Genomic DNA, 24,700 nt, shown 5'->3' on the forward strand with positions numbered 1-24,700 from the left:
CAGTTGTATGGACTCGCCTTTTACATGTACATCCTCATCCGACATGCTTCTAGGCGTCTAGCACCAAGACCAATCCTTGCACATGAATATTCATCGCCTTTGGCCTGAACTTTCGCCCTGACTCCCCCTCCATGGACAATCCTTGCAGAGGAAACCTTTAAGTTTTCGGGGCATTGGACTCTCACCAATGTTTTCCTTCCTAAAACCGGCATTTCTCCCTTGGGAGCTAGAAGCCATCTCAGAACACCCCCCAGGGTTGTCCGGAGAGTCTTCGGTAAACGGCCGTGTACATACACGGCCCATGTGCAACAACTCTGATTGGTTACACTACGTGGGCCCAGATATTTTGGATCAGATGATCAACTTGGATAATGTATCCGACGGCTCAGATTTCACCACATACGCCGTGCACATTCACCCTCCGTGTACTGAAGAATTTTCGAGGGTCGTCTGAGACTCCAAGGCCTTTGAGCAAGCGTTTATTTCCAGAGAAAGATCGGTTGTATGGTCCAATCCACATGACACCCCACCCCCCCCTGGGGGGGGGGGCGCCATTATTGATAACTGCAAATGTTGGTTGCTGTACTAACCATCCAACCCAACCACCCCTAAAACCAAACCCAATAAGTAACTCTATTCTCTTCTACTCCAAACCTCCTCTCCCTCTCCCTCTCACTCTTTCACTCGTTGTTGTTTCGCTTCCTCCATTTTCTCCGGCCCAAAAAATGCCGCACCCGATTTCGGAGGCCAACGAGCAGAGCCCCTTTGGCGCCTTAACCGCCGAAGAGTTCTACTCCCGCCACTCCGTCTCCCACGGCTCCGACTACCTCACCAACCCCAGAGGCCTCAAGCTCTTCACTCAGTGGTGGACCCCGCTCCCTCCAGCGGAGGTCCTCGGCGTCCTCGCCGTCGTCCACGGCTTCACCGGCGAGACCAGCTGGTTCGTCCAGCTCACCGCCGTCCACTTCGCCAAGGCCGGCTTCGCCGTCTGCGCCATCGACCACCAGGGCCACGGCTTCTCCGACGGCCTCGTTGCCCACATCCCCGACATCAACCCCGTCGTCGACGACTGCATTTCCTTCTTCGAGTCCTTCCGCGCCCGCCACGCGCCGTCGCTGCCGTCCTTTCTGTACGCCGAGTCCCTCGGCGGCGCGATCGCGATTCTCGTCACGCTCCGCCGCGTGGGGAGGCCCTGGGACGGGCTCATCCTCAACGGCGCCATGTGCGGTATCAGCGCCAAGTTCAAGCCGCCGTGGCCGCTCGAGCACCTGCTCTTCCTCGTCGCCGCGGTCATCCCGACGTGGCGCGTCGTCCCCACGCGCGGGTCGCTGCCGGACGTGTCGTTCAAGGAGGAGTGGAAGCGGAAGCTGGCGCTGGCCAGCCCGAGGAGGCCGCTCGCCAAGCCACGCGCCGCCACGGCGCTTGAGCTGCTCAGAGTCTGCAAGGAGCTGCAGGGGAAGTTCGAGGAGGTGGAGGTGCCGCTGCTGATCGTCCACGGCGGAGACGACGTCGTTTGCGACCCCGCGTGCGTGGAGGAGCTCTACAAGCGCGCGTCGAGTAAGGACAAGACCCTCAGGATCCACCCCGGCATGTGGCACCAGTTGATCGGTGAGACGCCGGAGAATGTAGAGTTGGTTTTCGGAGAAATGGTGGACTGGCTTCGTACCAGAGCCGCACGCGCCTCCGATAATGGTGGTGCCTAGTCGGATTTCCTTGTTAGTCAAAGCATAGACCAATGGCAGCATGCCACATGTCATGCAGTTTAAATAAAAGGAAATGGGACTGTTATGTATGAGCTACCAAGAGTCAGTCAGTCAAGTATATGTCTCTATCAATTTTAAGACGATGATTTTGAGAACAAAATTGATTCACAGGTTCAAATCTTACCGATTTCATAAGATAAAGTGCCATAATGAGCGGAATGAGGATAAAAATTATCATTTATATTCGGAAAAAAAAAAAAAAAAAACCCCGAAAAATACCGTTCTTGATGTTAGAATAGGTCACCCACATTTATAGGGCAATGATGAGAAAATAGAGATCATTCAGAAAGCTAGAGAGTTTCTCATTCTAGTTTCTGAGAAAGAAAAAAAACGAGAGATGGATTCGACCATGATGTGGATTGTGCACAATGCAATGAACAAAGCGCATGCGAAGATGAAATCGAAAGGAGGGGTTCTTGAGCGGTTGAATGGGATATCCAGGTTCTATGAACTGGCGGCGATGCAATTGGAGGGGTGTTTGAAGTTTGTTCGGCAAGAAACCAGCTACATTCTCGAGAGCAGTGATGAACAGGTGCTTTCGGACTTGAGTGAGATACGTGACCGCCTTCAGTTGCGTCTCAAGGAGTCTGAGATGGCTATCAAGGACAAGGACAGGGAATTGGCTTCTCTGCAGGCGAATCTCAACAAGCCTGCGAGGTCAAAGAGTGATCCTCTTGAGGAGTACATGGTTAGTAATCGAGTGAGTGGCGATAATGATGGTAGAGATAGTGAGATTTGTGAGTTGAAGAATTCGGTTGATCAGCAGGTTTGGCATATCAGACAACAGCTTGAGCCGGAGCACAAGTTAGAAGGTAAGGAAGGTAATGCAGAAGTAGTAGAAGGGTTGAACAATAAGAAGATTGAGCATTTGGATTCGGATATAGGGGTGTTGAAGGAGACTTTGGATCTTGCTTTTGGGAAAATGCAGAAAGCTATTTTTGGTTCTGAGGTCGGGCCAATAGAGCAGCAATGGCAAGGAGCTGTGGAGAGAGATACAATGTCTGTCTTGCTTGAAGGGTTTATGAGGGATTTCCGAGAAAATGTTGAAGAACAAGTGTGGAAGAAGCAAGAGAAGTGGGTTTGTTTTGGCTTGAAGGAGTACTGGTCTGATTTGATGAATGAGGTTGAGAACTTGCAGCGCGATTTAGAGCCTTTGGCTGTTCAAAATGAGGTACCCAAGTGTAAAACAAGTGAAAAGAGTTCAGCAGATGATTTTGATCATGTAAAGCGTCAGCGGTCCTCAAAGGCTGAAGAACTTATGCAAGAACAACATGAAGAGGAAAAGAAAGGGCAGGAAGGCCACTCTGTTTCTAAGATGATAAAGAATCATGAATCAATCATCCAGAGGAAAAGTGCGGAGGCGGAAGAACTGAATATTTTGAAGCGCGAAATTCTTCGACATAAAGCGAATTTGTCTAGCAGGAGAGAAGAGGACACATTTGTGAAAAGAAGGATGCAAGAAGTTATGGTGAGGCTAGACAATTTGAGAGATTGGGATGCCAAGCTGCAAGAGACTTTTGCTAACTATGATAAGTTTGTTCATGGGCAAGAAACTCCTTCAGAGAAGAGGTCTCCGAAATCTGATGCAAATTTTTCTGAGAACTTGGAACTTGATACTTTGTCAGAGATATGGGAGAAGATGGATAAAGTGCCTTACGGAGTAGATGCAGAACTGCAAAATGAGGGGACAATGCTGAAGCTAGAACAAGATGAATCAGACTTGAAAGATGTCATAATGAAAGAGATCTATGTTACTATTTTGGAAGGTTCAGTAAAAGAAAAATGTATTGACATATACGATAACGAGTTGGAAAACTTGCTGTGGAGGGATATATGGCAGGTTTTATTCACAGAAGTGATGAATCAGTGGAAAGAGAACACTAAACGTAACAACATTGAATCTCAAACCAGGGAAGAGTTCTACTGCACTATACACTGCACAGTCCTTAGTGAGGCACTCAAGGATTATGGCTCAAGTATAAACATAGCATTAGCAGAGTCTCGCAATTTGAGGGCTGAAAATAACTTAGAAGCTGCAATAAGAGAGGATATATGTTTGACTCTTTTGCGTGAAACGACTAAGGAATGCACTAAATGGAAAGTTGATTATGAAACTGCATGCCTTCTTAGGGAAGAGATAGATCAGCTGGTTTTTCATGAGACTGTCAAAGATATTGTTGATGCTGCGAGTTATCATTTGGCTCAACCTCAGGATATTGTTGCTAGGAAGGAATGGAATAAATGGAAAGCTGACTATGAAACTGCATGCCTTCTTAGAGAAGAGATAGACAAGCTGGTTTTTCATGAGACTGTCAAAGATATTGTTGACACTGCGAGTTATCATTTGGCTCAACATCAAGATATTGTTGCCAGGAACTTTCTTCAGAGCGCGGAAAGTTTAGTTAAGGAGGATATCTATATGGTTTTCATCAGAGAAACTATCAAGGAATGGAAGATGGAGTTGAGTGCTTTTAATATGGAGAGTCTGATTAGGGAAGAAATATATCATTTTGTCATTGTTGAGGCGGTGAAAGATGCATTTGTCCTGTTCAGAGAAGAAGCTGATTCTGGGAATCAAGACAAAATCTCTGAAGCCATGCTTTTCACAAACAAGTTAAACAATAGTAGACAGGTCAATACAGATGAAAATGTGAATGAAAAGATTGGGTCTCCTTTAAGCTGTTCAGAACTTGAGGAAGACATGGTGCAAAGTGAAAGTTTTGGAATGAAGGGATACAATGCAGACCTTGACTTTGTAAGCTTGGAATGTGAAGCAGGTCAGCTGGGTTCTAGTGTAGGCATAATAGTTGGTGATTCTGAGAAGGGTTATAATCAAGTGCCTCCAGAAGTAGGTTCTATACATTACGAAAAGTTGTCTTACTGCCAGCCAAAAGCAAACGAAAAGGTGCTGTTAAACCCATCTGACTCTCTGTCTACACCTTTCCTCCAATTTTCAGAAGAGTTGGTGAATTTTCAGCACACTACAAAGGAAAAGTTGGAGATGAACTTCTTGAGGTATTGTTCTATAAACGAATACTTGCTAATAAAGCTTTGATTAATGTAGGTAGTCTTGCATAACACCTTATGATGGTGCTGCGAGTAGTCTAAGGATTCACTGTCCAACAGTGATTGTACTTAATTTTCTTGTCGACTCTGATTTTTGTTTTGTAAATAAATAATATGATATGACATTATAAATTGTGCCTCATATGATAACTTTTAGCAAATTTTAGTGTTATTGTCTCATTAGTGCAGGTTGACATGAAATGCCATTTCATACTGCAAATTAGATACCAGGATTTGGACGTTTTTGTCACAGCATTCAGTAGTTCCAGATGTCTATATATTTTAGTTTACAATATCTTTTCGTCTACTTTTGACGCCAGAATTCTATCTTCCCATTTCTCATCTTCAAAATCAAAGTCTACAACTAGAATGTTCCTGGAGTTCATTCTTGTAGACTAATCAGACTGCTCTGATACTTTTTGACAGAATGGACAACATGAAGCATCATGTAGATAAACTTTCTGTACTGATTTCTTCCTTGAGAAAAAAGGAATCGCTTTATAGGGAAGCTTTTAGAAGGAGATGCCAAGATCTCCGGAAGGCTGAAACTGAGGTTCTAAGCTGCAGTTATAATGTTTTGGTTTTGAGTTGCTTCTGAATTGATCATATTGAGTTCAATATTGGATTTTGACTTTTTATGTGGGTATTATATAGGTGGATCTCCTGGGGGATCAAGTTGATGTTCTACTAGGTCTTCTTGAGAAAATATACACAATATTGTATCGTAATTCACCGGTTCTGCAGCAGTATTTTGAGGTATGATGGATCAATGTGCCGTGTTGGATGCTATAATTTCTTGAAGATCCACCCTTATCAATTGGTTTTGTAGCTTAAATAGTTAATTTCCTTGGCGTTTTGATTCTCACTCAATTTTTCTATAGGTCTCGGACATCTTAGAGTTGATCAAGAAGGAACTAATTGGAGATTTCAATGCATCTATAGATTGACTTTTGTGTGGAAGCAGAACAGAGAGGAAAGGAGGCTAACCAAAACAAATGACAGAAAGTCAAATACTGCAGGAGAAGACGAATAGGAAACCAACAAGGAAAAAGAAGAAAAGAATACAACATTTATGCAACATTGGAATGTAAGACGGCGAACTGTACTATGTTGCATGAAGATCCAAAAGCAAAACTAAAGATCAAGCTGGCATTGATCATTTTATCTTGATGTTTCCAAACAGGTTTGTCCGCCCGTATACTTCTTGTCCTTTCTGATTCAGTGAAGGATATATATGTAACAAGTCCACTAAAGATTTCAACTCATTGACTGTTTGATCATTCTAAGCTCTCATGGCCACACTAATTCATGCAGGGTTGTATTCTCTTCTAGTTTTAGCTCTCTACACCAACTTTGTAAACCCTTTCTACCAAGTTAGTGGATTCACGGCACAAGTCCCGGCAGCACCCCCAGCAGCACCACCGGCAGCACCCCCAGCAGCACCCCCGGCAGCACCACCGGCAGCACCCCCGGCAGCACCCCCAGCAGCACCCCCGGCAGCACCCCCGGCAGCACCCCCAGCAGCACCACCGGCAGCACCCCCGGCAGCACCCCCAGCAGCACCCCCAGCAGCACCACCGGCAGCACCCCCAACAGCACCCCCAGCAGCACCACCGGCAGCACCCCCAACAGCACCCCCAACAGCACCCCCAACAGCACCCCCAACACCTAAGTTACCGCCGCCACATGACATAACACCTCCAGGAGGACCACCACCAAAAAGGTCGAAAGGACTGAGTGGTGGACAGAAGGCGGGGATAGTTTTCGGAGTGCTAATCGGGGTAGGGCTGCTCGGTTTTGGTGCATTTGTGTACAAGAGACGTAGTGATAACGTGAGAAGAGGAAGATATGGAGCTGCAGCCAGGAGAACCTCCCTTTGAGTACATGCATCTTTATTATAACAATTAGAAATTGAGGTAGGAAGGAGACTAGGGAGACCTACATTTGTTAACTCAATCATTTGTTGTTTCTTTTGTTTCACTGTGTTTGAATTTTCATTTGAGTGCTACTCAGTATTGAGAAAATTTGCATTTTGCAATAAATAGTGTTTTAAAACACAATTACCATTACTTGAGAAAGTGTTGCAGACAACAGTTATTCAGAATAACAGCCTTTTGTAGATTCATCTCTAAAGAAATGATAGTTACATGAATTTGATGATAATTCATTTCCTTTTTCTTTCAAAAATGAAAAGAAGAGGACTATCATCCTCCTGCCCTCCATCCCTAATCCAACATTCGCCGTCAGTTTGCATCGTGCATGTACTGCTATATATCTTGTTTATGTCCAAAATTACGTACGTTGTTTGAGCATCTCATTTGCTACCGTTATCGCTACTGCATTATTTATTTCGACACAAACACAATATCAAGTATCAGCATGATGAGATAATTCCATGAACAGTGTTTAACAATAAATAAATATATATTCTGGTTCAGGGATAAAATGGTAATTGCACTAGTAAACATGTTTAAGAGATTAATCAAAGGCCATTTTTGTTTGATTGTTTGAGCGGCTGAATCCTCAGAAGTTAACAACCTAGGTTACTCAGGTATGTTCTTCTCTCTGATTTGGTATTACTGTATCCATTTTTGTTCTTTGATAAGAGAATGTATCAGATCGGTGATATATAGATTCCTTTAATCTGATAGAGATCTCTCTGATTAGAATGTAATGTCTGAAAATATGCAATGCAAAAATCACAATCCAGAAACTTGGTTTGTTTCTATCAAATTGTTGTTAATGGCAAGTTTTCATGATGGTTTCTTTCTGAAATTGATTTTGTTGACTATCTGTGGCTATTGTTAGTGTCACCACCCGAAAACTTACTTTTGATGTAGTTGGGAGGGAGTTAGATGAAGAATTAGGGAAAGGCACTGATCATTTATTTATTATTTTTATTTTTTATGGCTAATTGAAATTTCTATTACAAAACTACGGAAAAGTGGCAGAAGTACTGGATAGAAAGAGAGTGGAGGATGCATGTTTAACCTGGTTTTCACATTCCACATTCTATTTAGCTTGCGCTGCAAGCCAATCTGCAATACCTTTAGCATTTCTGGGCAGTACTGCAGTAGACTCCATCTATTTATTTATTTATTTTTATTTTTGGGCAATCTAGACCCCATCCATTCACTGCTGAAACTCAGATTGAAGTTCTAAAGGGTAGATTTTCACCTTGATCAAGAGGGCAGATCTAAACTTCTCATGCATTTAGACCAAACTGCAAAAGAAATCCAACAAGTCACCTCCCTTTTCATAACTTCATTAGACCCCAACTGATCAATTATGCACTCCACGTAGCCATACAACAAATATTGTTACAGAGGCCAAGCTAACTTTATAACAAAAAAACGCAAAACCAAATTAACCACACTTTATTAGTTCAAGGACACAGTAACCAGAAATTAATGTTCAATAGTTTCAGGAAACTCCTGACATATTGGGCACAATTATGGTGAGGTCGATCACAACCCCTTCACAACTGCTTAACCACTGTACAAGCAGCATTAGCAGAAGCCCTTGAGAGGAAATGTTAACTTTAGGAAGGCATTCGGCATTATTGAGGAGCAATGTTATGAGAGCAGTGGCTAGATTGTATGGAATGCAACTTTCTGTCAATATAAATTGCATGCAATGGCAGCATGATCTAACAGTGTGTGCGCCCTTTTTCTAATAAGGCAACCAGTCTCTCTTCCTTCCAGGTATCATAAAATAGGAATAGACTCATCATGCACTTGCATTAACTTCGTCCTCATATGAATATTGCTTGAAGGGGTCTAGGTTCTATGAAAAAAATTCCTAGTGATTGATTAAGTCAACCACTCATTGAGTTGGTGATCCTGTAACTTTCCCACGGAATGCCTGGAATCCATCTATCCCGCCAGTTTACAATTGATATTTGACATCTCCAGGCACTGATCATTTACTTAGGAAAACAAGTTTTTCATATTTTTACAACAAATTGTTCATTTATCTACAAACGGACTCATCTAGAAAACCTTGACAATGAAAACGGGAGGGAAAATACTGAAATGGACCTCATCCAAACATTATGAATAGAAATTCCACTGGAATCCTAGAGTTGATAGTAATTTGCAAAGTGAGTTCCTTACAATGAAGTATGAGTTCTCTATTATAAGTGCAAGGGAAACAAGTAGCGGACAACACTTAGCTTTTAGCTTAAGCATTCATTACTTAACTTATGAACTGCTAGTGCTTGAAACCATTGCTTAGTCTGGTCAAGAATGATATTGCAGAGGAAAGATAAAGTAAGAACCAATTTTGGTACTAAACATTTTTATAGTAAGAGAGGAGTTCCTCTGACAATTTCTTGGTTGATTAACTCAAATGTCTCTAGATGGTTTAAGTTTACTCAGAATGTTCAATATGTTTCATGAGTAGGAAATTGAATTTGGAATTTGATAAATACTTTGTAGTTGAGAACTGTTGTAAATCATTATGGCTATATCATGTAAATAGATATAGGGTAAATCATTATGTTGTTATAGGCTTACCCTTTCCATGTTTTATGGATGACTTTAGGAATCCTTGTTTTATGGAGGACTTTAGGGGTCCTTGTTTTATGGAGGACTTTAGGCTACATGTTCCCTATCTTCCACTATATGTAGTCCATTTCTCATCCATGTTATGAGATGAATACAGAAAATACTACACTCCTTCTCTGCATCTAAACTCTCTCTCTCTCTCAAGTTCTTTGAAGCAAAGCTCTCTCCATTTTCTGCATGAAACACTTTCTATGTTCGTTTTACAACACGTTATCAGCACGAATAGCTCTACGATTTGGATTGCAGATTGACAAGAGGAGAGGTGAATAACTCTTGGGTTGCAGAGAAGAGGCAGTTCATCATTCAATCAACTTCACTCTACCAGCTCTACAACCAAGTAGGTTTTTCCAAACAAAAACCGATTTTGCTGTTTCATTTTACCTTCTGTTCTCTGTGTTCCAGTATTTATTTGAAATAGTAAATCAACTCTAAAACTCACCAAATTTTGTATGCTGGAACCCCTGTGTGTTTACTGCATCTCTGTAAATTTTCATATTTTTCTGGGTAGTTTTGCTTAGTGTTTCAGTTCGTCTTTCGACTGTTGTTCAGTAAGAACTGCAGTCATGATTTATGACTTTTGTTGAAGCATCTAGTTTAACCTAATCCTCTATGAGAGACACTTATTTCTCTTGCACTATAATTGGCATAATTGAATGAGAAAAAAGGAAAATCAGTAGCTTTTAATTTAGCTATCAACTTCTTCAGTTCATGTATATTGTGGCAAATATTTATATATACTTGTTTGGACTTTGTGATAATGATACATCTTTCCTTCATTATTTATTATGATAATGTTTTGTGGTGTTACCTGCTCATATTAAATTTAAATATTTTACCCGCTTAAATTCTTTGCATTAGAATATATATGTGCGGAATGCAGGTACTTAACGAACCGGAAGTTCACACACATAAATATTGAACCAGAAGTTCATACATAAATATTGAACCAGAAGTTCACACGTATCGAACCCGTAGTTTCGATAACATTGAAAGGTTATGAATCTTTCCAAGTAGGCGCACCCAATTCGATGCGATGTCTAGGCAAGATACAATGAGGCTGTGTACTTAAGAGAGCCTCGCTCCACCCAAACCTCATACTCTTACCTGGTCGTATTTAATTGGAGTTACCAAAAGGGTTGAGTAATAACTTTTCATTCCTTGGCAGACCAGCTTGAGCCCAGCAGGCCCACTCTCCCTCTGCGGGACCTAGCAGCCTAGCAGGCCTCACACACCATTTGAATTACGCATGAAAGGCCGGATCACAAGCTCGCAGACTAAGCCCGATAGGCTTCACTATCAAGCCCACTCCTTTGGTCCAGCAGAATCAAATAAAAGGAAAAATGATTTGATATTGTAAATAGATTCACCATATTTAATATGTGTAATTAATTGCCAGAAGCATTTATTCACATAATTGTGTGATAATTAATATGTTATTTTACTAGCATGCAATTAATATCTCAATTGATTTGTGATTTCCATTTATCCAATTTGTGAGATTATTTCAATTTGCTCAATTCAATATTATTGTGTTACTTGTCTAAATTTTCGCACTAGAATATATGTGTAGAAAATGCAGGTACCTAATGAACTAGAAGTTCTAAATGAACCAGTAGTTCATTCACATATCGAACCTGTAGTTTCGATAATGCCATTTAAGAAACTTGAAGTTTCCTTCATAAATTCACCACACATGATAAAACCAGTAGATTTTACATGTTTAATCCGATTTTCCATACCATGTTATAGAACCTGAAATTCCTATTAGTTGCTTATGGACGATACTACCCAAAGCACTAAGATTATTTGTTCCTTTCCTGTAAGAAATGCCAAATCTCAACAAACTTGACTTTGTTGCTTTGGAGGTTTCCAGAAGAAACTATCTAAAGTGAACTCAAGATGTGAAAATTCATCTGATTGCAAAGAAGATGAGATCAACAATCAATGCTAACAATGTCGTCATTGAGGCTTTTAATATGAGTGCCATAATTTTCAAAGGAAACATATGGAGAAAACACTCCAAGTTGAGTATCCGATGAAGAGGATACACAGACTCTTTGGGTCGCTCTAGAAGAGCACTTTCACCATCAAATGACCATTTTCTTGCTTGAAGCAAGACATGATTGGCAGAACGAAATTAGCCCATATGACCGTCTGCCACTTGGCCAAAGCCCAAGAGGCCATGTAATCAGGCTCCACGTGGCCAAGGCCCACGTGGTAGGAACCATGATGCCATAACTCAGCAAGCCCAAGTTGAAAGGAACACTGGTCCGGCCCGCTGCCACCAGAATCAGCATGATCTTTGTTATCAATGTGAAGGAATTGACTGCTGGTCCCGCACCTGTTGTGCGATAGCCTAAGCAGTAGATGAGTATTACGCCGGTCGCGGAACTCGAAATACCAACTTTATTAAAGGGTCATTTTCTATCGATTCCACACTAGAGATCACGGATTTTCAGGCAGTTACTGAACATACCAAGGATTAGAACTCGAAGACATGGGTATAATTGGCCCCTTGTGCCATATCTATTTCATCTTAATGAATGAAACATCTTCGGATTTTGGTGATTTATGTTTTCAATTATTTTGGATTATAGAAATGTGGTTATGTTCGAATATATTTAATTCAATAAACTTATTCATACATGTGATCCATTGAATTAAATAAATGAATAGGCATATTCTGTGGGGAAGTTTGTTGTCTGGTTAAAAGTGCTATTACGCACACCATATTCCCAGATCGGAGATATTTTTCAAACTTATTGTCTATTCATACCTCTGTGACAACCGTATCAGGCCAATCCAACCTGATAGAGGGTTATGGCAAAACCCACTATATGTTGTCCAATGGTACTGAACCTACCATTAATGAGGCATTATAATCTCCACGTTCCAGAAGAACGTTATTGAGTATTAAGGATATTCGAACCAACGGTTATCACGCTGAAACCACTGAGAAAAATGAGTGTAATATCTTTGCATAACCTCCAAAGTGTGTGGCCAGAAGCGTACATTGGAGAAATTGGAATCTGTTAGCTAGAAGCTAACTAATTTAAGCAACTACTTGCTATGGCATGACCGTTTGGGACACCCAGGTCAAAGTATGATGCACCGTATCCTCAATTCATTGCAGGTGCATCCCCTTCTGAATAAGGGTCTTGTATATAATGACACGCTATGCCATACTAGACCATCATATGCAAAGACTAGTACATACATCACCATTTTTCTGCACAGAATGCAAGGGAAATTTGTGGACATATATATCCAACCACCATGTGGACCAGTTAAATATTAATGGTTTTGGTTGATGTATCGACAAAGTGATCACATGTTACACTATTGTCCACAAGAAAACGCTGCTTTTGCTAAACTCTCACCCAGATCATGAAATTGAGGGTTCACCACTCGGATTATCCCATAAAGTCTATAAGACTTGATAATACCGGAGAGTTTACATTGAAGTCTTTCGATGATTATTGCATATCCCTTGGGATTGATGCTGAACATATAGTTCCCTATGTTCACACCCAAGATGGTCTCGCAAATAGAATCTTGGTAATGCGCACCAAGCTTCTAGTTTTTGCGTGGGGCTATGCAATCTTGCATGCAGCTATGTTGGTCCCGTTGAGGCCCACTGCTACCCAACCTTACTCCGCGTTACAGTTGGTAACTGGGTACGAACCTGATGTTTCGCACTTACTCGCATTTGGGTATGCAGTCCGCGTGCCAATTGTGCCGTCACAACGTACAAAATTGGGTCCTCAACGAAGGATGGGCATATATGTCGGTTATGAATCCTCATCCATTATACGCTTTTTAAAGCCCTTGACAGGCGATCTCTTTACCGCTAGATTTGCGGATTGTTACTTTGATGAGACAGTCTTCCCGCCGTTAGGGGGAGATAAGAACGTTACCGTTCCTGATGAACGACGTGAATTGACGTGGAAAGTCCCCACTATGTCTCATCTTGATCCCCGAACCGCACAATGTGATAATGAAGTGCGGAGAATTCTAGATCTACAGAGTGTAGCCCAAAATATGCCAGACGCTTTCTCTGATCTAGCTAAGGTGACGAGATCACATATACCTGCTGCAAATGTGCCTGCAAGGATAGATGTCCCTGTAGGACGCGTCGTCCCAGATGGACGAGGTACGACCATGGCGGCTAACCAGTCACATATCCCTGCCCAGAAGCTAGGTAGACCACTAGGTTCGAAGGATTCTTATCCCCGGAAGAGGGTAAAACCGGCACAAACGAATCCACTAGACATCGCGATCTCAGCTGATCCATCTCACGAGATAATTCCAGATTATGGGTCCGTCCTAGAAGAGACAACGTTGGGGGACGCTCCAACGTCTGAACCCACTCCCGAGAATAGAGAAATCTCGGTAAATTATGCATGCTTAAGTGAGATCTGGAATCGGAATGAGATTATCATCGATGATATATTTGTATTCGCAGTAGCTACCGAAATTATAAATAACGATGACATCGAACCTCGCTCCGTTGATAATGTCAACGTAGAGACGACTGGCCAAAATGGAAAGAAGCAATCCAGGTCAAATTAGATTCCTTGACAAAGAGAAAGGTGTTTTGGACCTGTTGTTCCTACACCTCCCCATGTTAAACCTGTAGAATTTAAATGGGTATTTATAAGGAAGCGTAATGAGAAAAATGAGATTGTGATACACAAAGCTCGTCTAGTGGCGCAAGAATTTTCTCAACGCCCTGTGATTGATTACGAGGACGCGTATTCTCCCGTAATGAACGTCATAACGTTCCACTACCTTATCAATTTGGTAGTTTCCGAAAAACTGAATATGCAGCTTATGAATGTGGTCATAACTTATCTCTAGGGGGATCATAATACAGAAATATACCTGAAAGTTCCTGAAGAACTTAATATACCCGATGCAAATAGTTCTAGACCACGGAACACGCTCTCCATTAGTTTTGAGGCGTTCACTTTATGGATTGAAACAATCCAGACGGAGGTGGTATAACCGTCTAAGTGAATATTTAATCAGGATGGGATATGTGAATAATAAACTATGCCCATGCGTGTTTATTAAGGAAACAAGTTCCTAGTTTAGAATTGTGGCGGTCTATGTCAATGACATGAATTTGATCGATACTCCTGAAGAGATCAAGGAAACCGCAAAGCACCTGAAGTTGGAATTTGAGATGAAAGGCCTTGGGAGAACAAATTATTGTCTCGACCTGGAGCCCGAGCACAGTGCAGATGAAATTTTGGTCCATCAACCAAATTACATCCAGAAGATGTTAAGATGCTTTAATGAGGATAAAAGCAAGCACACCCATGGTCGTCTGAAGTCTAGAGAGAACCGTATCGTCCTGCAGATGATAACGAAGAGATATTGGTACCAGAAGTCTCATATCTAAGTGCAATAGGCGCATTATTGTACTTGGCTCAATGCCCTAGATAGGACATCTCATTCGATGTGAACTTGTTAGCTAGATATAGCTCTGCGCCAACACGCCGCCACTGGAATGGCATGAAAGACATTTTTCCGCTACCTTAGAGGTACAACGGATATGGGCTTATTCTATCCCTACGCATCAAGGAATGGATCAAACCCCCTTGATCCTCAGAATGATGCTCGCCTTGTTGGATATGCTGATATAGACTATCTATCAGACCCGCACAAGGCACGTTCCCAAACTGGTTATGTCTTTACCATTGGGAATACTGCAATTTCTTGGAGGTCTACGAAATAGACACTTGTTGCTACCTCTTCGAATCATGCTGAGATACTAGCTCTTCAAGAAGCAGTATGTGAATGTACATGGCTAAGAGCCGTTACAAAGCATGTTCGAAGCACATGTGGACTGCATTCCACCACTGATGAACCAACCATTATCTACGAGGATAATGCTGCTTACATAGAGCAGATGAAGACGGGTTTCATCAAAGGAGACAACACCAAACATATTGCACCGAAGTTCTTCTTCAATCAGCAACAACAGGAGCATCAGAAGATTGAAGTCAAGCAGATTCGATCTGAAGATAATCGTGCAGACCTCTTTACCAAGTCACTACCAAAGTCTACATTCCAGAAGCATGTTCAAGGTATTGGTCTACGTAAACTATCTGAATTACCTAACATGTAATTTTCAGGGGGAGTCGAAATCAGGGGGAGTATCCCGAAGCATATACACTTGACCATCGTGTACTCTTTTCGTCCTTCGTCCAGGGTTATTTTGTCCCACTGGGTTTTGTTACCTGGCAAGGTTTTAACGAGGCACATCTTTAGAATGGTCACCCCACTTATACTACATCCTGAAGATGCTTTGATTTGACATATATGCATTTGCTCATCTTTTCCCTTCGACCACGGGTTTCTCCCACTGGGTTTACCGGGCAAGGTTTTGGTGTAGCAAATCTAAATGCATCCCTCTCGTAGACATACTACCTACTTATGATGCTAATAAGAAGACTCCACTTATCTCCGAAGCTGTGATATTACTACTCCACACTCATACGCGTTGTGCTCTTTTTCTCCTTCGACCAAGGTTGTTTTTTTTCCACAGGGTTTTTATTACTTGGCAAGGTTTTTGATGAGACAACTTAGAAGCGCACAACCCATGCAACACTATTGACATGAAATATCCAAGGGGGAGTGTTGTAAATCATTATGGCTATATCATGTAAATAGATATAGGGTAAATCATTATGTTGTTATAGGCTTACCCTTTCCATGTTTTATGGATGACTTTAGGAATCCTTGTTTTATGGAGGACTTTAGGGGTCCTTGTTTTATGGAGGACTTTAGGCTACATGTTCCCTATCTTCCACTATATGTAGTCCATTTCTCATCCATGTTATGAGATGAATACAGAAAATACTACACTCCTTCTCTGCATCTAAACTCTCTCTCTCTCTCAAGTTCTTTGAAGCAAAGCTCTCTCCATTTTCTGCATGAAACACTTTCTATGTTCGTTTTACAACAAGAACAACCATTTTTTAGAATTATATTTGTATAGAACTTCTATAAGTTAGTTTATTATTAAGAATTTGAAACTTGATGCTTAGTTGATTGACTTTGTTTTATTGAATCTTCTAAATTTCTGGAGAAAAGAATGCTTCTACTATAAATTACACATCATGACTGCAAGAACCATGTTTTCAGAAGTACTAATTGTATTTTGCTCTTTTCATTCAGTGGTAGTACATTTGTGATATCTGGAATGGAAGTCATCAACAAACATAACACAGTTCAACAGCTACTAACTGTGGAGCAAGAAGTTCAGCGGATTTTGAATGCTTCCAGAAATGGTAACTGCAACTTTACATATGTGGTTTCATGTGATGCTATTAGCATTCACCAATGGATTTTGGTCTAAAACCACATGTTCTTTTTGTCCAGCTAAAACGGCTAAACTAAAACAAGCTAAAGAGGAAGCTGAGAAGGAGAATGCTGATTTCAATGCTCAAATGGAAGTTGACTTTCAGAGAAAACATGCAGAGGTAAGCACAGAAGTAGTGAAATTTAACGAACATCAAGTAAAATACATTAGTTTTCTAATACCACCACCACCACTCAACAGAAATTACAATTTCACTTGGTCAGAGTAATTTATGGAAATCAGTTTAATTTCTGAATATTTCGAGTTATTTTATGTCGATTTGTTCAGTAGCTTAACTAACACCTGAATCAAATTTCCTAATATCTTTATATTGTTCAATTATGGAGAATGCCCTTCTCAACTTGGCCATTTTTCGTCATTGAAAGTGTGATAGTTCTTCCATATATATGGGGTTGGTGCATTCTAGAAAATCTTAATGTTTTGCATTATATTTGTTCATTACTAAATAGGGAGGTGGACATTCAGGTCCTCTGAAGAGAATTGAGCAAGAGACAGAGGCAAAGATCCATCATTTGAAGATTGATGCTGCAAGAATATCAAATGACATTGTGCGGATGCTTTTGGAATATACAACTGTGACCAACTAAGATCATGCATGCCTTCATTTGTGATTGCATTATCTCTGCTTCAGATATTTATGACTTGCATCATTTACATAGTTCCTTTCACAGAAAAAAAAAAAAAACAGACATCTATCTTTTGATTAACCTGACTCTACTCTACCTTCCGGAAGAGCTCTCAACGGTTTTGCTGAATCTCGCACCTAAGAGTATATATTGCTTTGAGTTCATGCTAGAATTGAAATATGAGGATGTCTTGAAGGATTTGCTCTGCCACAATTCCGCAAGCAAGGAGTCCTACCGCCACCAGTACTGGCCTCGCTCTCGATAAAGTCTTTTGATCAGAAGCATTGTCTCTTTCTTTATTATGCATTGCCCAAGCCATTGCTGGTGGAAGAACTCCATATAGCATTGTCATACAATACCCTCCCTAATCCATGATTAATAAGTTCAGTCATGTACATAACCAGCATTTAATTGCATATTATTAGCTCTCTCCTGCAAGCATTTGGATTTATTTTAATCTTGCAAGCCTAGTCTCTATACTTACAGCAACGTCTGTGGCAGTAGAGAATGCATCCGGAACAGTAGTCGACACAAAAAGAGATGGAACAACAACCAATGCCACTGATGTGAAGCTAACTTTATTCCCTGCCCACCATTTCCTCAGACCAAAGAGCATGTTTGGTTTCTGCTACATGGTTAAACAATATGCTAGTGCCTTAGAAGCATGCTTAGGAAAACTGTTACTAATTGCCTCAAATTAGGGGATTTTTCAAAAGTTACCTGTGTTTGTGTGAGGGGAGAAATCGATGAGAGGCTATTTAGTTGTTCTTTGAAAAACTCAGAGAAGCCAAGAAGAGTGCCAATTAATGATGTTCCAACTGCAAGGAGAGAAAAGGCTTCTACCATATATGAAACCCCACTCCATTTCACCCTAAACAAGTTGCAGGCGTGGTATTCAACTATAGTTAGTCACTGTCACATGAATTTGGTTATAAATTATTGACTTAAACTGGACTTACCAAAGTGGGTTAATGGTTTTGTGTCATAGTAAGATCATGTTCTATATGCAAATTCAACAGGATTTGGAATACCTCATAAGCAATTCAACAGGGTCAACCATTTGGTCAGCTTGGGCAGATAGGCCAAGAGCAATTGCATCCCAAACAAGTAGTCCTAGCAAGGGAACAAGACTACCAAGAACCACCGAAATCCTTAAGCGTTTGAGATCACTGCCCAAATATGCACAAAGAACTGCAAAGGGAGACGAATGCCATGACATAGGATGTCTCAATGTTGCTTGCTGAACAGAAATCAAGTATTTATTCACCAAAAAATATATATTTATATTCCCTTACCAGGTGCCAGATCATGATACACCAAAGAAAATATTATGACAGGTATTGCAGGTGGGACTTTTCCCCAATCTCCACTTCCCTGTAGTCCTGACCAACCTCCAAACACAACTGCTAGCACCTCTATTGCTACTAGTAAACCTGTGAATCAATTTCTTAGTTTTTGAGTAAAAAAAATATGCACAAGCATTATTAGAGCTATATATGTTATGCAGGTTTGGTGTAAATGTTACCTATCATGGAAGCAGTGAGCAGTTGGTTAACTTGATCCGTAGCTTGAGTCCCACCGATGGAAATGAGAAGAGTGAAAACTGAAGTGAAAAAGATGCCAGAAACTGGAGCTGGGAGATTGATCAAGTGAAAAAGGATCTCCCCAGACTTGGAACTGTAAGAAATCATGGAAGTATAACCTAAGAAAATGTAAACCAGAGAGGCTAGAGTTCCACCCCAGTCTCCTAGAGTCTCTTGGGCCATAGTCCTAATTGAAATGATCTCCAACTCATTCTCTTTGTCTTCCTTTCCCTTCCTCCTCCTCATGCTTACATTGATTTCAATCAGTAAAAGAGCCTCAATCAGGAGAAATCCCCAACATATTACTATCGATATTGAACTTGGAATAAATCCCTACGAGATGAAAATGAAATGCTTGTGATTACGTTAATTTTTATCTCTCCCATTCCATTGTACAACAAATGTAAATTTAAACTAAAAAAGGGTGTTCTGTGTTCGTATCAGAAGTAACTTTGAAGCATTATATATTAGAGTATGGTCACCAAATTTGCTCACTAAATGATGCGTTACATATCAGTATAGTATAATACATGTTAGAAATGATACATGGCCACTGTCACATCATCTAGTGAACAAAAGTGGGTGAACAAGTTAAACCAGATGAGACTGAGAGGAAGGTAGTTAGACTAGTTACCGCTGGAGAAGCTTTCTCTGGGAGTGCAAGAATCCCTGAGCCTATACTAGTACCAATTATCAAAGCAACTGCCCCTGCAATAGTTCCTTTCTTCTTATTGGGATCCTTGATGGGCTTTACATCCAAGCTCAACCGTATAGCACCTGTCTTTGCCTTTTTTACAAAACCATTTCGAGTAAACGATGAAGTTTGCTGCTGCTGCAGTTGTTGGCTATAGGAACAAGCATGATAGCTGCAGATGGAGGAATATATGTTTATGGTCAAAGAATTTGAAATCATAAAGAAATTTGTGGAGCTGCAATTTAAGGAATAAGAGAATGGTGGTTACATGCTTCATACATCCTGAAATTACTGGTGCTATTTTTATGGTGTAGTCTAGCCCAGGAGTGATTTGTCTTTGGGTTGAAGTGACTTCTCGTATGCAAGGAGGTACATGAAGTGATGCATTTTGAATCCATACTCTGATTGTCTGTAAGAATGAGATCAGAGAGAAGTTTGGGAGATGAGACTGTAAATTAAGGTTCAGGTTTCCCAAGAATCTTGGAAGTGAACACTGATTGGTCAGTAAGCACGAAAAAGGGGGTCCATGGAATATGATATTTTTATCTACATTCTAGCAGAGAAGAGGATATTTATTTGTGTACTGTTTCTCACTTACATTAGGACCATACACTTAATTCCCTTCTCAAATTCCAATCCTATTTGTCCTTTTTTTTTTTTTGGCTAGAATCCTTTTTGTCTTTATTTCATTCAAACTGAGCATTATGTAATATGTATACCATCCAATATTTGTCAACACATTATATACCATTAAGTTTGAAGCTCGTCATTTGGATTATGGAAACACCAAAACACCCACTAAAAGCTACACCAAGTTCAGAGATATCAAAGTTCATATAATCCTCATACCCAAAATTTCAACACATGTTCTTTTTAGTTTCAAAAAAAAAAAAAAATTTCAACACAAGAAAAGCTGAGCAAAGACATGAGAAGATGTACGTGACATGGCCTCTTTCTATGTACGAAAAGTACCCTTTCCATGCTCTCTTTACCACCCCCTATGGGGGGTCCGAGTTCATTCAGGTATTTTGGTCATACAAGACGACGAACCCGAGCCTAGAGTTTGCTTTGGATTGTTCAAAGACCACGAACTCCAGGACCTGCCTTAATTTCCCTCAGAACAGGAATCTAAAGCTTATGTATCCCACGGCACAGAACTCACCTACTCCTTTTTTCTTCACTGCCTTCATTCCAGTTCTTAACCAACCTTTGGCTTACAATTGTTACTATTCTATTTCAGCTTATAGGAGGCATGCAGGGTGTGGATGGAATTAATCTCACATTATGTTATATGGTCATTAAACTCATTATGCTTAGGGTCGCATTTTCATTTCAGTCGGTGTGATAACTTGTCCCTGTAACGCGTTTTACTAATGTGGTCATTCTAATTTCATATGGTTATTAAACGCGTAATGCTCAAGGTCGCATTTTAATTTGATATGAGTGAACTCAATGCTTGTATTCAGATAGGCTTTGTAGGCAAGTTTACACCAGTTCAACAGAGGAGGACTTAGGAACTTGCTGCTTCTGTACATAAGTACAGAAGATGGAGTTTAGAATCTTATGGGAGTGTTTGTGCAACTCCTTTTAGCAAGTTGGTGATTTACTGGTTGTCCAGAGTTTGATCTTTTTTTATCAGATAGGGAACTGTAAGTACGTTCCTTCTAAGGTAAAGGTTCTTGCTTTGGCAAGCACTTATGTCAAGGTTTGAAGGAGAAGATGAGGCTCTTCCCTATCTCGAGTTCTTAACTGGCGCATCACATGTAAAAAGGGGCAGCAATCTGGGGATCATGTCTTTCTTCACTGTCCAAGTGCTAGTCAAAACTATTTAGAGAGGTGGTTGAATGTTAACTAAGGAAGTTATCTGACAAGGTTAAGTTTCGGAGTCCCCTTTGGGCTACGGTCACTTCTGAGTTAACCAATGACCTTAAGCACCTATTCTTATGGTCAGGAAGGCTGCAGCTAACTATTTGGGGAGGTGAACAGAAGCGAAAATGTTAAGTTTTACCTATCATGTATGTCTACATTCTTTCTTTCTTCAGTGTACGTATGACCTATAGTTTCATGTATGATTATTACAGTTGCTATAAATTTGCATAAATCTTGAAATTTAAAGGCGTGTAAGATTATGTCATGGTGAAAATACTCATTTAGTTCACGATGTACTTCATGAAATATTATGTGGCCATACAGCATTGAACTATGAATTTCCAAATATTGTAGTTTCATCTTCTAGTAGACTAATTGATTGCACAACAGCTTGAATACTTTGAATGGTCTGAACCATGACAGAGATATATATGTCGTGGCAATTGAGATTTCCTCCACAAGAATTTCTTCCTTTAATTGCCTCTCTGTTCATTTCCAGCCTATCTGTTTTAAGTAGTCCTACTTGCTTATAAAGAATAGAGAAATTATATATGTATCAAGCAATTGAAAAAATAATAACCTTCCTGGAAATTGTGAAGAGTATTGCAGGGTTACATCTCAAGAACCACACAATACATCAATAGTTGCAGGAAGTGCTACATTTGCCCAGTTGATGGTGTTTGCTGTTCTCCAAAGAATAAGAAATTCTGTGGTTGAAAGTGAACCGATGAGCAAAAACCTTATGAATGCCTCAGTAAAGCCACATTTGCTCCCATTATGATACTAAAGTTCATTCTTTAAATTTCCATTTTTTGGTTGCATAATGATCAACAACCAAAATTATCAACAGAAGATGGCCCTTATGGGAAATTTGGAATTGGTTGTTTCCTCAAAACATGTGATCACCAGACCAAGGCATGATACAAAAGACCTTTTCTTTTAGATTCATTTTTTCGGTATTGTGAATGTGTAATGGCAGGGAAACCAAGATCAGACCCAACACACAACAGATTCATATAACCAAGACCAATAAAACACCAAATTATCATCAAAGTGTTTAAGTAAAATAGATTTGAGAAAGAATGTAGAGAGAATTGTAGGGAGAATGTAATCATATTATTGAGAATAGGAGCCCTTTATATAGGGATTACAAAGTACTAGTTCTAATGTTACATGGAATACTAATCCGTGTAGGATTGGGAAATCTAGAACCTTCTCTCCTATTGCTACTCCTAGTTTGATAAGGCACACATAAAACTGATTTTCCTTCAACACTCCCCCTTGTGCCGCTCAAACTTGGTGGTGACGCTCAAACTTGGTGGTGACGCTTCATCCGTTGCCTCGTTAAAAACCTTGCTCGAGTGAAAAAACCCTGTGGGAAAAAATACGCTCGAGGAGGAGAAAAAGAGTACAACACGTCCTCTACTCTTCGAGATCGAACATGTAGACATCATAACTCCCCCTGATGTCGATATTTCCCCCTGATTGCTACAATCATGGAAGTTCGGATAACTTTCTCAATCCGATGCTTTTCACATGTTTCTCGAAGGTGGATTTAGGTAACGACTTAGTGAATAAGTCCGCTACATTATCCTCTGATCGGATTTGATTTACTTCAATCTTTAGAAGTGATTGTTGTTGCTGATTATAAAAGAACTTAGGCGATATATGCTTGGTGTTGTCGCCCTTGATGAAACCTAACTTCATTTGCTCAATACAAGCTGCATTATCCTCATAAATGCATGTAGGTTCATATGTGGTAGACTTCAAACCACAACTTCCTTGTATATGTCTAATTATAGACCTTAGCCATATACATTCACGTACGGCTTCATGTAGAGCAATAATTTCTGCATGATTTGAGGAAGTAGCAACAAGGGTCTGTTTTGTAGACCTCCAAGATATCGCAGTGCTTCCCATGGTAAAGACATAACCCGTTTGGGAGAGACCTTTGTGAGGGTCAAAGAGGTACCCTGCATCAGCAAAACCCATCAAAACATTACTGTCGTTTTGATGGAGGGGGATAGGGTGAGGCCGGCCACCCTTGGTGGTGGTGGCGGCGTTGGCGGCAACATGGCCAGCCACTTTGTCATGGTGGACGGTGGCTCCATGCCTAATGGGGTCCGATCCCATTCTTCCGTCATTCCTCTTCTCTCTGTAGGGATAAAATAGGCCCATATCAATCGTACCTCTTAGGTATCGAAAGATTGTCTTTACACCAATCCAATGGCGGCGTGTTGGCGCAGAGCTATGTCGAGCTAACAAGTTCACTGCGAATGAGATATCCGGTCTTATGCATTGAGCTAAGTACAATAATGCACCTATTGCACTTAAATAGGGCACTTCGGCCCCTAATGATTCTTCGCCCTCATCCTTTGGACGAAACGGATCTTTTCCGGGCTCAAGACTATGACCAATCATGGGAGTACTCACAGGCTTTGCTTTATCTTCATTAAAGCGCCTTAGAATTTTCTGAGTATATGCAGATTGATGGATCAAAATCCCATCACTACGGTGCTCGAGTTCTAAACCGAGACAAAACTGTGTTTTCTCAAGATCTTTCATCTCAAATTCGGATTTCAAATATTTAGCAGTTTCCTTTAACTCATCTAGAGTTCCAATTAGGTTCATGTCATCGACATAAACTGCTACGATGGCAAATCCGGAACTTGTTCTTTTAATGAACACGCATGGGCATATTTCATTATTAATATATCCCTTCCCAATCAAGTAGTCACTTAGACGGTTATACCACATCCGTCAGGATTGTTTTAATCAATATAGTGAGCGTTTTAATCTTATTGAAAACGCGCTCCGTGGTTTAGAGCCACTTGATTTGGGTAATTGAAGTCCATCTGGAACCTTCATATATATCTCTGAATCTAGATCCCCATAGAGATATGCTGTAACCACATCCATAAGCTGCATGTCAAGTTTTTCGGAAACTACCAAACTGACAAAAACGTTATAACGTCCATTACGGGAGAATATGTCTCCTCGTAATCGATTCCAGGGCGTTGTGAGAAACCTTGCGCCACGAGGCGGGCTTTATATCTAACCACCTCATTTTTCTCATTACGCTTTCTAACAAAGACCCATTTATGGCCAACAGGTTTTACATTAGGGGGTGTCTGCGTT

The 24,700-nt window shown here is 40.7% G+C and overlaps 5 protein-coding genes across 10 annotated transcripts; 3 read left to right on the plus strand and 2 right to left on the minus strand.

The window, feature by feature from the left end:
- Positions 1-462: 462 nt before the first annotated feature.
- On the plus strand, positions 463-1,873 carry LOC133714126 (caffeoylshikimate esterase-like). The gene has a single exon (XM_062140205.1). The coding sequence runs from the start codon at positions 519-521 to the stop codon at positions 1,701-1,703; it is 1,185 nt and encodes a 394-aa protein (XP_061996189.1). The 5' UTR covers positions 463-518; the 3' UTR covers positions 1,704-1,873.
- Positions 1,874-1,963: 90 nt separating this feature from the next.
- LOC133714125 (uncharacterized) lies at positions 1,964-6,898 on the plus strand. 2 transcript variants are annotated; one of them, XM_062140203.1, is made up of 5 exons: positions 1,964-4,778; positions 5,256-5,382; positions 5,484-5,585; positions 5,711-6,012; positions 6,144-6,898. In XM_062140203.1, exons 1-4 carry the CDS (start codon positions 2,101-2,103, stop codon positions 5,774-5,776), a joined length of 2,973 nt encoding a protein of 990 aa, XP_061996187.1. In that variant the 5' UTR covers positions 1,964-2,100; the 3' UTR covers positions 5,777-6,012; positions 6,144-6,898. The 2 variants fall into 2 exon arrangements, with proteins under 2 accessions (XP_061996187.1, XP_061996188.1); XM_062140204.1 differs by lacking the exon at positions 5,256-5,382.
- On the minus strand, positions 6,196-6,789 carry LOC133716823 (glycine-rich cell wall structural protein-like). The gene has a single exon (XM_062143478.1). It carries the CDS (start codon positions 6,787-6,789, stop codon positions 6,196-6,198), a length of 594 nt encoding a protein of 197 aa, XP_061999462.1.
- A 375-nt stretch (positions 6,899-7,273) lies between the features above and the next one.
- On the plus strand, positions 7,274-17,377 carry LOC133718398 (V-type proton ATPase subunit G1-like). 5 transcript variants are annotated; one of them, XM_062145238.1, is made up of 4 exons: positions 7,274-7,380; positions 16,586-16,698; positions 16,790-16,890; positions 17,240-17,377. In XM_062145238.1, exons 2-4 carry the CDS (start codon positions 16,611-16,613, stop codon positions 17,375-17,377), a joined length of 327 nt encoding a protein of 108 aa, XP_062001222.1. In that variant the 5' UTR covers positions 7,274-7,380; positions 16,586-16,610. The 5 variants fall into 5 exon arrangements, 1 of the variants encoding a protein (XP_062001222.1); XR_009850274.1 differs by lacking the exons at positions 16,586-16,698; positions 16,790-16,890; positions 17,240-17,377 and adding exons at positions 9,644-9,734; positions 10,278-11,887 and having other exon boundaries at positions 7,328-7,380; XR_009850275.1 differs by lacking the exons at positions 16,586-16,698; positions 16,790-16,890; positions 17,240-17,377 and adding an exon at positions 10,278-11,903 and having other exon boundaries at positions 7,344-7,380.
- Positions 17,281-20,183, minus strand: LOC133718397 (uncharacterized). Its single transcript, XM_062145237.1, has 8 exons — positions 19,973-20,183; positions 19,634-19,865; positions 18,942-19,332; positions 18,712-18,849; positions 18,448-18,607; positions 18,137-18,287; positions 17,901-18,041; positions 17,281-17,780 (listed from the first exon to the last, which is right to left on the minus strand). Exons 1-8 carry the CDS (start codon positions 20,089-20,091, stop codon positions 17,583-17,585), a joined length of 1,530 nt encoding a protein of 509 aa, XP_062001221.1. The 5' UTR covers positions 20,092-20,183; the 3' UTR covers positions 17,281-17,582.
- Between the last annotated feature and the right edge of the window lie 4,517 nt (positions 20,184-24,700).

This window comes from Rosa rugosa, chromosome 6, assembly GCF_958449725.1.
Source record: "Rosa rugosa chromosome 6, drRosRugo1.1, whole genome shotgun sequence".
NCBI lineage: Eukaryota > Viridiplantae > Streptophyta > Magnoliopsida > Rosales > Rosaceae > Rosa > Rosa rugosa.